Below are 12,927 nucleotides of genomic sequence, written 5' to 3'. Positions count from 1 at the left end.
TGTTCCAAATCATTCTAGTTGCCCTTTTCTGGACTTTTCCCAATGCTATAATATCCTTTTTGAGGCACGGTGACCAGAATTGCACACAGTACTCCAAATGAGACCGCACCATCGACTTATACAGGGGCATTATGATACTGGCTGATTTGTTTTCAATTCCCTTCCTAATAATTCCCAGCATGGCGTTGGCCTTTTTTATTGCAATCGCACACTGTCTTGACATTTTCAGTGAGTTATCTTCCACGACCCCAAGATCTCTCTCTTGGTAAGTCTCTGCCAGTTCACACCCCATCAACTTGTATTTGTAGCTGGGATTCTTGGCCCCAATGTGCATTACTTTGCACTTGGCCACACTGAACCTCATCTGCCACGTTGACGCCCACTCACCCAGCCTCAACAGATCCCTTTGGAGTGCCTCATAATCCTCTCTGGTTCTTCCCACCCTGAACAATTTAGTATCGTCTGCAAACTTGGCCACTTCACTGCTCACTCTCAACTCCAAATCATTTATGAACAAGTTAAAGACCATGGGACCCAGTACCGAGCCCTGCGGCACCCCACTGCTTACCGTCTTCCACTGCAAAGATTGCCAATTTATACTCACTCTCTGTTTCCTATTAATTAGCCAATTTTTGATCCACAAGAGGACTTGTCTTTTTACTTCATGACTCTCGACCTTACCAAGGAGCCTTTGATGAGGAATTTTATCAAAAGCTTTCTGGAAGTCAAGGTAAACAATGTCTATTGGGTCCCCTTTGTCCATATGTTTGTTCACCCCCTCAAAGAACTATAACAGGTTAGTGAGGCAAGATCTTCCTTTACAGAACCCATGCTGAGTCTTCCTCAATAACTTGTGTTCATCAATGTGCCTACTCATTCTGTCCTTGATAATGGTTTCTACCAACTTTCCCGGTATTGAAGTCAGACTGACTGGCCTGTAATTTCCCAGATCTCCTCTGGAACCCTTTTTAAAGATGGGGGTGACATTTGCTATCTTCCAGTCCTCAGGAACAGAGGCAGATTTCAATGAAAGATTACATATTTTTGTCAGGAGATCCACAATTTCACCTTTGAGTTCCTTCAGAACTCTTGGATTTATGCCATCCGGACCTGGTGACTTATTAGTTTTTAATTCGTCTATCAGTTGTAGGACCTCCCCTCTTGTTACCTCAATCTGATTCAGGTCTTTCAACACCCCTTCCAAAATTAGTGGTTCTGGAGTAGGCAAACACTTCTCATCTTCCACAGTGAAGATGGAGGCAAAAAATGCATTAGCTTCTCAGCCATTTCCCTATCCTCCTTCAATAATCCTTTTACCCCTTGGTCATCCAAGGGCCCCACTGCCTCCCTGGCTGGTTTCCTGCTTCTAATATATTTGAAGAAATTTTTATTGTTGGCCTTTATGTTTTTTGCAATATGCTCCTCATGGTCCCTTTTTGCCTGCCTGATCACAGTCTTGCATTTGTTTTGCCACAGCATTTGTTTTGCCAAGAAGATTTATACCCTGCCCTTCTCTCTGAATCAGAGTCTCAGAACAATTACAATCTCCTTTATCTCCTTCCCCCACAACAGACATCCTGTTAGGTAGGTGGCGCTGAGGGAACTCTCCCAAAAGCTGCCCTTTCAAGGACAACTTCTACAAGAGCTATGGCTGACCCAAGGCCATTCCTGCAGCTGCAAGTGAAGGAGTGAGGAATCAAACCCGGTTCTCCCGGATAAGAGTCCATGCACTTAACCATTACATCAAACTGTCATGTACATGACAACTTATACTCAGAACTGAACTTTGTTGGTCTTAAAGATGCTAGTGGTCTCAAACGTGGTTTCCTTTCTTGTGGGATGCAGGTGGAGAGCCGCATTAGTCAGGAGTAGTAGAATAAAACCCAAGCCAAGTAGCCCCTTACAAACCAACAAAATTATTCCAGAGTATAAGTTTCTGTGAGTCAAAGAAGTGAGCTTTGACTCATGAAAGCTTATATCCTGGAAAACTGAGATAAGTCACCGTGTTAGTCTGTCTGTCAAGGCAGAAAAGAGCTGAAGGCTACCAGCACCTTCAAGACTCAAGTTCCAGATGTATCTGAAGAAGTGAGCAGGGACCAAGCTCTTCCCCTGCCACAAATTTTGTTAATCTTTAAGGTGGTCCTGAACTCTTAACTCTTTTATGCTGGAAAATGGTGTCGCTCTTTAAAATGCTCCTGGAATTTTGCCCTTTTCTTTATTCTTTGCTTTACATCTGCTGGGCGATGGGGTAGTGATGGCCACAGACAGCTTAAAAGATTAGACAAATTCTTGGGGGAGAGATCCATCAATGGCAAAGCCTCTGAATCCCAGAACCAGGAGGCAACATAAGGGGAAGGCCTCAGTTTCTATGTCCTGTTTTGGCCCTCCAGAGGAACTGCGTGAGACAGGATGCTGGACCGGATGGGCTTATGTTCTTGGTGAACGCATGAACCACACAGAAAGCTTTCTTATATGGATTTGGTCCATCAACGTCATATTGTCTTCTCAGACTGGCAGCAGCTCTCCAGGGTCTCAGGCTGAGGACTTTCCCATTACCTATCTGGTCCTTTTAACTGGAGATGCTGGGGATCGAATCTGGGACCTTCTGCATGCCAAGCGGATGCTCTGCCACTGAGCCACGGCCCTTCTCCGTTAGCCTCCAGGGTCTCAGGCTGAGGTCTTTCCCATCACCTCCTGCCTGGTCCTTTTAACTGGAGATGCTGGGGGTTGAACCTGGGACCTTCTGCATGCCAAGCAGAGGCTCTGCCACTGAGCCACGGCCCTTCTCCATTAGCCTCCTGGGTCTCAGGCTAAGGTCTTTCCCATCACCCACTACCTGGTCCTTTTAAGTGGAGATGCCGGGGATCGAACCTGGGACCTTCCGCATGCCAAGTGGATGCTCTGCCCCTAAGCTATGGCCCCTCTCCATGGCTCTCCAGGGTGTCAGACTGAGGTCTTTCCCATCACCTCCTGCCTGGTCCTTTTAACTGGAGAGGCCAGGAATCGAACCTGGGACCTTCTGTATGCCAAGCAGAGCCTCTGCCCCTGAGCCATCACCCCTCCCCCAAGCTTCAGCTACTTGTGCTGGTCCCAGAACAGGAATGGATATAGCTTTAAAGCAATGTCTTGAGGTACAGTGTTGGTTGATCTGAATGTAATCTACTTACTGAATCTAGTGCTTTCAGATTCATGTGACCTATAAGCTCCCATTTTAAAATAACGCTTCCAAGAGAAGTGATTTAGTCAGGGCTTTTTTTATAGCAGGAACTCCTTTGCATATTAGGCCACACACCCCTGATGTAGCCAATCCTCCAAGAGCTTACTGGGCTCTTAATACAGGGCCTATTGTAAGCTTCAGGAAGATTGGCTACATCAGGGAGGTGTGGCCTAATATGCAAACGAGTTCCTGCTACAAAAAAAAGCCCTGGATTTAGGTATGCCAGTGGAGTTCTCCCAGAAAGACCAGATTAAACAAGCAGGGCTCTTGGAGGAGAATGGGCTGGTGGATTGTATCCTTCTCCATGATTTCTTTATGCAAAATATGATCTTCTGAACTCTTCTTTGTTCCTTCCCATTCGAGACAGTTTGGTGTAGTGGTTAAGTGCACAGGCTCTTATCCGGGAGAAGCGGGTTTGATTCCCCACTCCTCCACTTGCAGCTGCTGGAATGGCCTTGGGTCAGCCATAGCTATCCTAGGAGTTTTCCTTGAAAGGGCAGCTGCTGGGAGAGCTCTCTCAGCCCCACCCACCTCACAGGGTGTCTGTTGTGGGAGGAGATGATATAGGAGATGGTAAGCCGCTCTAAATCTGCAGTCTTCTTCTTCTTCTGGTTATTGCTTCCAGCCAGGCCCATGGAAGCACAGATGCCTCCCCCCGCCAAAGGGAAGGTCTTGTGTTCCCAGTTCATCTGAGGTCCACACAACTGGCCAAGCCCTTCTCGGGTCACCAGCCCAGGAGTGACTCAACTCGCCTCCTACCCACAACACCTGGTATTTTCCTTGGCCGCCTCTGGGCGACTCCAGGCCACACGGACTCAGGAAGTGCTGGAGTAATTGCACAGAGGAATATTGTGTTAACGACCACAGGCCCAATCCACCCGGAACAACTCCTGGGCAAGGATTCAAAGAAGGAAACCCCGGTGGATTGGGCCCGCCACCTTGCTTGCCGTGGCTGATGATTCCAAAATGGTGGGTTTTGTTCACCGGTACCTAGATGCAAACTGGAGGGCTTGCTGCCAAGCTCTTTGGATTTCATCCTGAGTCTTTCTGTTCCGTTTATTTTTTTATCCTGCTACCCTTTCAACAGGGGACGGGAAGGCAGCCTAGCATAGCCTGATCTCGTCAGATTTCAGAAGCCAAGCGGGCTTGGTACTTGGGTGGAAGACATCCAAGAAAGGCTCTACAGTGGAAGGCAATGGGATACCACCTCTGCTGGAGTCGCTTGCTGGAGTCACCATATGTCAGTTGCAACTCAACAGCACTTTATAGATAAATATCCCTCCAAGGAGATCAGGGTCTTACCCCCTGTTTCCCCATTGCCACATTTATCCTCCAGCTATGCTATGAAATAAAGAAGCCCAGGGCTTTTCTTGTAGCAAAAACTCCTTTGCATATTAGGCCACACGCCCCTGATGTAGCCAATCTTCCAAGAGCTTACAGCAGGCCCTGTAAGAAAACCCCTGTAAGCTCTTGGAGGATTGGCTACATAAGAGGGGTGTGGCTTAATATGCAAAGGAGTTCCTGCTACAAAAAAGCCCTGATATAAGCCTACATTTAAAGACTCAAAATTGTCTGGTGAGCTTCATGGCTGAGCACGATTTGAAACCAGTTCTCAGAGGTGTGGCCAAAGCCTACAGTTGTTTTTCACCTCCTCGAATGGATTCCGAGAGCCATTTTTAAAAGAGAAAATCAAACATCTAGGAGGAGGAGGAGGAGGAGAAGAAGATGACGATGGTTGATGATGATGATGATGTTATTGAATTCATATTGAATCTCAGAGTCTCAGAGCAGTCACAATCTCCTTTTACCCCCCCACAACAGACACCCTGTGAGGTGGGTGGGGCTGAGAGGGCTCTCACAGCAGCTGCCCTTTCAAGGACAACTCCTGTGAGAGCTATGGCTGACCCAACGTCATTCCAGCAGCTGCAAGTGGAGGAGCGGGGAATCACCACTTTGAACACAGCCTTGAAACCAAATGGATAGACTCCCGGAAGCAGAGAAGAGGCATGAAAATAGGGTTGCCAAGTCCCTCCATAGCTGCAGGGGGGGACTTGTTCCTCTCGCACACAAAGCACATGTGGCCCAATGTTGTCGCACAGAAGTGATGTCATCCTGCGGGGGATGTCGTGCTAGGGGCGCTCTAGGACTCGTGATCAAACTCTATCGTGCCATTGAGTTTTACCGCAATTCCTAGAGCATCACACCAGGAATACTCTAGGATCCGCAGTAAAACTCTACGGTACCACAGAGTTTTTAGTGTAAGTCCTAGAGTGTCCCCAGCGCAATACCCCTGGTGCGACGACGTCACTTCTGGGTGATGGCATCACACCAATGGGGCTCTTCAGGGACCGGGATCCATTCGGCAGCAGGTTGGGGCCCTCCCAGGCGGGGGATCCACCATCCCCGGGGGATGCTCAGCAGACCTACATGAAAAGGTTAAGCCAAAACAAAAACACTCCACTCCTCAGCCAGTAGTGCTGCAGTCCTCTTACAAAATCCCCATGCATGGCAAATAGGCTTGCCAGCTCCGGGCTAGGAAATTCCTGAAGATTTTTTTTTTGGGGGGTGGGGGACTTAGCAGGGTCAGCTGCCACAGATCCCACCTTCCAAAGCAACCAAAGCGGGTGAAACTGATTTCTGTCGACTGGAGATCAACTGTAATTTCCAGGACAACTCCGGTCACCCCTGGAAGCTGGCTAGCGCTGGAAGCCGAATAATTTCTACCTGATCATTAATCGTAGGTAAAACATTTTGAACCTCCATCCCAGAACTCAATTTTTCTTGGGTCATCCCCCTCCCCCAACAAGACCCAGAACAAGCTCTGGCCCCGAGAGAGGCCCTTGAAGAGGAACGAAGGTTGCCGGGCAACCCATTCACCTCAGCAGGCCTCTCTCTCCAGACAGGCCTCTAAGGGCCAACCAAGATGGACAGCGGCTGCCATGTTTGAGTGTCCACCATGTATATGTTTAAAAGCAGGGCCTGCTTTTAATGCCCAAAATAACACTCAGTCAGGGGAGGACTAGGCAACTACCTAGGGCGCTGGCAATCTGGGGACACCACATCTTGACTCTCAGAAGCTCATGCCTCAAAACTCTTGTTTGTCTCTAAGGTGCTACTTGGACTCAAATCTAAGAGAGCCAGTTTGGTGCAGTGGCTGGTTAAGTGTGTGGACTCCTATCTGGGAGAACCGGGTTTGATTCCCCACTCCTCCACTTGCAGCTGCTGGAATGGCCTTGGGTCAGCCAGAGCTCTCTTATCTGGGAGAACCGGGTTGGATTCCCCACTCCTCCACTTGCAGCTGCTGGAATGGCCTTGGGTCAGCCAGAGCTCTCTTATCTGGGAGAACCGGGTTGGATTCCCCACTCCTCCACTTGCAGCTGCTGGAATGGCCTTGGGTCAGCCAGAGCTCTCTTATCTGGGAGAACCTGGTTGGATTCTCCACTCCTCCACTTGCACCTGCTGGAATGGCCTTGGGTCAGCCAGAGCTCTCTTATCTGGGAGAACCAGGTTGGATTCCCCACTCCTCCAGTTGCAGCTTCTGGAATGGCCTTGGGTCAGCCAGAGCTCTCTTATCTGGGAGAACCGGGTTGGATTCTCCACTCCTCCACTTGCACCTGCTGGAATGGCCTTGGGTCAGCCATAGCTCTTGCAGGAGTTGTCCTTGAAAGGGCAGTTGATGTGAGAGCCCTCTCAGCGCCCTCCCCCCCATCTCACAGAGTGCCTGTTGTTGGGGAGGAAGATAAAGGAGATCGTGACCGCTCTGAGATTAGGAGTGAAGAGCCAGGTGTAAATCCAATATCTTATTCTAGAGAGCCAGTTCGGTGTAGTGGTTAAGTGCGCAGACAGGGTTTGATTCCCCACTCCTCCACTTGCAACTGCTGGAATGGGTTTGGGTCAGCCATAGCTCTCGTAGGAGTTGTCCTTGAAAGGGCAACTTCTAGGGGAGCTCTCTCAGCCCCACCCACCTCACAGGGTGTCAGTTGTGGGGGAGGAAGGTAAAGGAGATTGTGACCGCTCTGAGATTCTGAGTGGAGGGCGGGATGCGAAGCCAATGTCATCTTCTTCTAACTGTTCCATTGTAGTAGAAAAAGTCAGAGTCCTTGAAAGCTAGCAACACTTGTGGCAGAGGGGGGAGCTTTCCTGAGATATCTGAAGAAGCAAGGAGTGACCTTGCCATGAATTTTGTTAATCTGTAAAGTGCCACTGGACTTGGGTTCTTTTCTACTGTTCTGCCACAGACCAACACGGCTGCTCCATCTGAAACTAAGTCTGAAGTGTTTCTCTCACAAGCTGCTGGATGGAGGTCCCACCAGCATCTGCAGGCCAAGAGAGCCACCTAGAGGAAAGCCAAGCCCTGCCTAGAGAATTCGGGCATCCGGCTCCATCCGTGACTCCGCTTGTCTCCAAGTGCCAGCAGGAGCATGGGCCTTTCGGGGCATTTTGCAGACATCTTCCCAAGAGTCCTCCTTCCACGGAAAGCACGAAGAGCCCCATGGTGCGGAGTGTTAAAGCTGCAGTACTGCAGTCCTAAGCTCTGCTCGTGGCCTGAGTTCGATCCCGGCAGAAGCTGCGTTTTCAGGTAGCCGGCTCGAGGTTGACTCAGCCTTCCATCCTTCTGAGGTTGGTAAAATGGGTCCCCAGCTTGCAGCGGGGGAAACATAGATGACTGGGGAAGGCAATGGCAAACCACCCCGTAAAAAGTCTTCCGTGAAAACGTTGTGATGCGATGTCACCCCAGAGTCAGAAACAACTGGTGCTTCCACAGCGGACTGCCTTTACATTTACTTTATATTGTTATAACTATCTATCAGTCATCTATCTAGCTATCTATCTTCTTTCTATCGATAGATTACATTCTTGGGTTAATGAAAGAGCCCCGTGGCGCAGAGTGGTAAAGCTGCAGTACTGCAGTCCTAAGCTCTGCTCAAAACCTGAGTTCGATCCCCAGTGGAAGCTGGGTTTTCAGATAGCCAGCTCCAAGTTGACTCAGCCTTCCATTCTTCCGAGGTCGGTCAAAGGAGTCCCCAGCTTGCTGCAAGGGAAGTGTCGATGACTGGGGAAGGCCATAGCAAACCACCCCATAAAAAGTCTGCCGTGAAAACGTTGTGAAAGCAGCGTCACCCCAGATTCGGAAACGACTCGTGCTTCCACAGGGGACCTTTCCTTTTCCCCAAGAGTCCTCCTTTCATGCAAAGCAGCTACAGGTAGAAAGGCAGGGAGCTGTCGGAACTCATTTTGCCCCAGCCCAAAATGCCCCCTCCCCCAGCCCACAGGGAGAAAAGGAGCCGGGATGGGGAGGCATTTATTTATTTGCTGCAATCAAGTCCAGGTTTTTAACAACAGGCAGTTTACAACATAACGAAAGAGAAATCCGGGGTAGGTATTTGTGGGTTTCCTGCATAGTGCAGGGGGTTGGACTAGATGACCCTGGGGGTCCCTTCCAACTCTATGATTCTATGAAATCCGAACGGGGAACTCCAAGACAAACAACGCTTATTTCAATGGGAGCTTTTGTGAGTTGTTGCTCATTTTCTCAGATATAGATTTTCTCAGGGGTCGTTGTGTAGAAAAATAGCTTAGAATATGCTGCCCCCCCATCCGCCAAAAGCAACCCGAGCAGGCCTCGCTCACCTGGGGCTCTCCTTAGCCACCCCCCTCCACAGTCAAAAGGCCAGCAAGCCACCTGCCACCCAAAATCACATAAGAAGTGGAGAAAGGATGGTGTGGGCTTCTCCAGGGGTTAATGAGGGCTGCTGGGGGTGTGGCAAAACCCCTGGTGGCTGGCTGGCTGCCCGCTCTCCTAATCCAGAGATTGTTATGCAGCTGCACCTACTAGTCAATGGACAAGGTAGGTAGGTGGGGAGGAGGAGGGGGAACCCTCAGAAAGCTTCAGGAGCTGTGCTCCTGTGAGCTGCTGAATTCAGGGCCTGGATTTTCTGGGCCCCAAAAAACATGGCAGAGACCCAGGGTGGTGTCGTGCTAAGGATGTCATACTGGGGCCTGGGAGAGCTATGTTCAAATGTCCACTTTGCAATGGAAGTTTGTAGTTGACCCTGACCCCATGTTCCTGGATGATCCTGAAGGTCCCTTCCAATTCTATGATTCCACACACTCTCAGCCTGACTCCCTGCTAGGGCTGTTGTAAGAAGAAGACAATGACTGCAGATTTATACCCCGCCCTTCTCCCTGTATCAGAGACTCAGAGCGGCTTACAATCTCCTATATCTTCTCCCCCCCCCCATAACAGACACCCTGTGAGGTGGGTGGGGCTGAGAGGGCTCTCCCAAAAGCTGCCCTTTCAAGGACAAACTCTGCTAGAGCTATGCCTGACCCAAGGCCATTCCAGCAGCTGCAAGTGGAGGAGTGGGGAATCAAACCCAGTTCTCCCAGGTAAGAGTCTGCACACTTCACCACAACACCAAACTGGCTCTCATTTTAAGAATAAAATGGAGGAGAAGAGACCAGCACAAGCCACTTCAGGTTCCCAATTTGGGGAGAAAAGTGGGACAGAAATGAAGTAAATGCAAAAAATTCTCTATCACATTTAGTTTGACTCTATATCATGGCCAGCAAGATGTCCAGAGAACTGCCTCAGTGCACTAGGGTGGCTTTTTTGTATTAAAAAAGATAAAGGTAATCCCCTGTGCAAGCACCAGTCATTTCCAACTCTGGGGTGACGTTGCTTTCACATTTTCACAGCAGACTTTTGACGGGGTTGTTTGCCTTCCCCAGTCATCTACGCTTTCCCCCCAGCAAGCTGGGGACTCCTTTGACCGACCTCGGAAGGATGGAAGGCTGAGTCAACCTCGAGTCGGCTACCTGAACCCAGCTTCCGCCGGGATCAAACTCAGGTCGTGAGCAGAGAGCTCAGACTGCAGTACTGCAGTTTCACCACTCTGCGTCACGGGGCTCTTTTTTATATAAAAACACAGGGCTTATTTTGTAGCAGGAACTCCTTTGCATATTAGGCCACACACCCCTGATGTAGCCAATCCTCCAGGAGCTTACTGGGCTCTTATTTACAGGGCCTACTGTCAGCTCCAGGAGGAATGGCTATGTCAGAGCTGTGTGGCCTAATATGCAAAGGAGTTCCTGCTACATAAAAAAGCCTGCGAGGTGGTACAAAAGAGCTTCCCAGGGACATGGAAGAGGAGGAGAGAGAATTTGCAGCTTTTTGTCTCACGACAACCGCTCTAACGGTCAGGAAGTTCTTCCTAATGTTGAGCCAGAAACTCTTCTGAATTAATTTCAACCCATTGGCTCTTGTACAACCTCCTGGGGCAACAGAAAACAATTCTACACCAACCTCTCTATTACAGCCCTTCAAGAACTTGAAGATGGCTATCGTATAACCTCTCAGTCATCAGATTAAGTCATCTAACTAAACTCTGTCAAGTTGTTTTTAAAAAATCAAGGTAAAGGCTAGCACTGAGTCATTACCAACCCATGGGGTGATGTCACATCAGGACATTTCTTGGTGGACTTTTTTGTTTGCCATTGCCTTCCCCAGCCATCTACACTTTCCCCCCAGCAAGCTGGGTACTCATTGTACCAAACTTGGAAGGATGGAAGGCTGAGTCAACCTTGAGCCAGCTACCTGAACCCAGCTTTCGCCGAGATCTAATCTAGGTCATGAGCAGAGCTTGGACTGCAGTACTGCAGCTTACCTCTCTGCGCCACGGGGCTCATCAAGTTGTTTCTAAAGCACCACAAAAGCCCCAGAAAATTAGCCTTTATTTACTTTAATCATAGCCTGTCTTTTCTACTGAGTCCAGCTACCCTGCAAGTAACCATCACACTGTTATCACAAGTGATTCTGGAGATGAGACAGAAGGGATCCAATCTGAATGTGCCTGTTTCTCTCTTAGCCACACACTGACCTTTTTCAAGGCCTCCATCTGCGTGAGGTCTCTCCTGCGTAGCCTCACCCAGCGCCTGCGCCGGTTGGTGTGGTACATCTTCTCTGCTGGCACCCAGGCCTTCGGCTTGTGGTCCGGAGGGATGGTGATGCCGTATTCCCAGCCTCGGAGACAAGAAGAAGATATTGGATTTATAACCCGCCCTCCACTCCGAGTCTCAGAGCGGCTCACAATCTCCTTTCCCTTCCTCCCCCACGGCAGACACCCTGTGAGGTAGATGAAGATATTGGATTTATATCCCGCCCTCCACTCCAGAGACTCTCAGAGCGGCTCACAATCTCCTTTCCCTTCCCCCCCACCTCAACAGACACCCTGTGAGGTAGATGAAGATATTGGATTTATATCCCGCCCTCCACTCCGAAGAGTCTCAGAGCGGCTCACAATCTCCTTTCCCTTCCTCCCCCACAACAGGCACCCTGTGAGGTAGATGAAGATATTGGATTTATATCCCGCCCTCCACTCCGAAGAGTCTCAGAGCGGCTCACAATCTCCTTTCCCTTCCTCCCCCACAACAGGCACCCTGTGAGGTAGATGAAGATATTGGATTTATATCCCGCCCTCCACTCCGAAGAGTCTCAGAGCGGCTCACAATCTCCTTTACCTTCCTCCCCCACAACAGACACCCTGTGAGGTAGATGAAGATATTGGATTTATATCCCGCCCTCCACTCCAAAGAGTCTCAGAGAGGCTCACCATCTCCTTTATCTTCCTCCCCCACAACAGACACCCTGTGAGGTAGATGATGATATTGGATTTATATCCCGCCCTCCACTCCGGAGAGTCTCAGAGCGGCTCACAATCTCCTTTACCTCCCCCCCCCACAACAGACACCCTGTGAGGTAGATGAAGATATTGGATTTATATCCCGTCCTCCACTCCGAAGAGTCTCAGAGCGGCTCACAATCTCCTTTCACTTCCTCCCCCACAGCAGACACCCTGTGAGGTAGATGATGATATTGGATTTATATCCCGTCCTCCACTCCGAAGAGTCTCAGAGTGGCTCACAATCTCCTTTACCTTCCTACCCCCCACAACAGACACCCTGTGAGGTAGATGAAGATATTGGATTTATATCCCGCCCTTCACTCTGAAGAGTCTCAGAGCGGCTCACAATCTCCTTTCCCTTCCTCCCCCACAGCAGACACCCTGTGAGGTAGATGAAGATATTGGATTTATATCCCGCCCTCCACTCCGAAGAGTCTCAGAGCGGCTCACAATCTCCTTTACCTTCCTCCCCCACAACAGACACCCTGTGAGGTGGGTGGGGTTGGAGAGGGCTCTCACAGCAGTTGCCCTTTCAAGGACAACCTCTGCCAGAGCTCTGGCTGACCCAAAGATATTCCAGCAGCTGCAAGTGAAGGAGTGGGGAATCAACCCGGTTCTCCCAGATAAGAGAGCTCTGGCTGACCCAAGGCCAGCAGCTACAAGTGGAGGAGTGGGGAATCCAACCCAGTTCTCCCAGATAAGAGAGCCCTGGCTGACCCAAGGCCATTCCAGCAGCTGCAAGTGGAGGAGTGGGGAATCCAACCCGGTTCTCCCAGATAAGAGAGCTATGGCTGACCCAAGACCATTCCAGCAGGTGCAAGTGGAGGAGTGGGGAATCCAACCCGGTTCTCCCAGATAAGAGTCCGCACACTTAACCACTACACCAAACTGGCTCAGAGTTTTGCTCAGAGGGGTTCTCGCCCTTTTGCATCTCTCCGTTTCTAGTCCTCCAAGAAACAAAAAATGTGGCATAACGTCCGCTGGCTGGCCATATTTGGAAATTAGACTCCCAACATTTCACAATTC

General features: G+C 49.8%; 1 protein-coding gene across 1 annotated transcript in view; it reads right to left on the bottom strand.

The window, feature by feature from the left end:
• The window catches only part of DYSF (dysferlin), a 301,818-nt gene that overhangs the window by 169,963 nt on the left and 118,928 nt on the right, over positions 1 to 12,927 (bottom strand). Inside the window, exon 29 of the mRNA XM_060247222.1 lies at positions 11,098 to 11,240. Within this exon, the coding sequence (XP_060103205.1) occupies positions 11,098 to 11,240 (143 nt within the window). The remainder of the gene's footprint in view (positions 1 to 11,097; positions 11,241 to 12,927) is intronic.

This window comes from Heteronotia binoei, chromosome 9 (genome assembly GCF_032191835.1).
Source record: "Heteronotia binoei isolate CCM8104 ecotype False Entrance Well chromosome 9, APGP_CSIRO_Hbin_v1, whole genome shotgun sequence".
Classification (NCBI taxonomy): Eukaryota; Metazoa; Chordata; class Lepidosauria; order Squamata; family Gekkonidae; genus Heteronotia; species Heteronotia binoei.
This window is presented reverse-complemented; position numbering and strand designations above follow the sequence as displayed.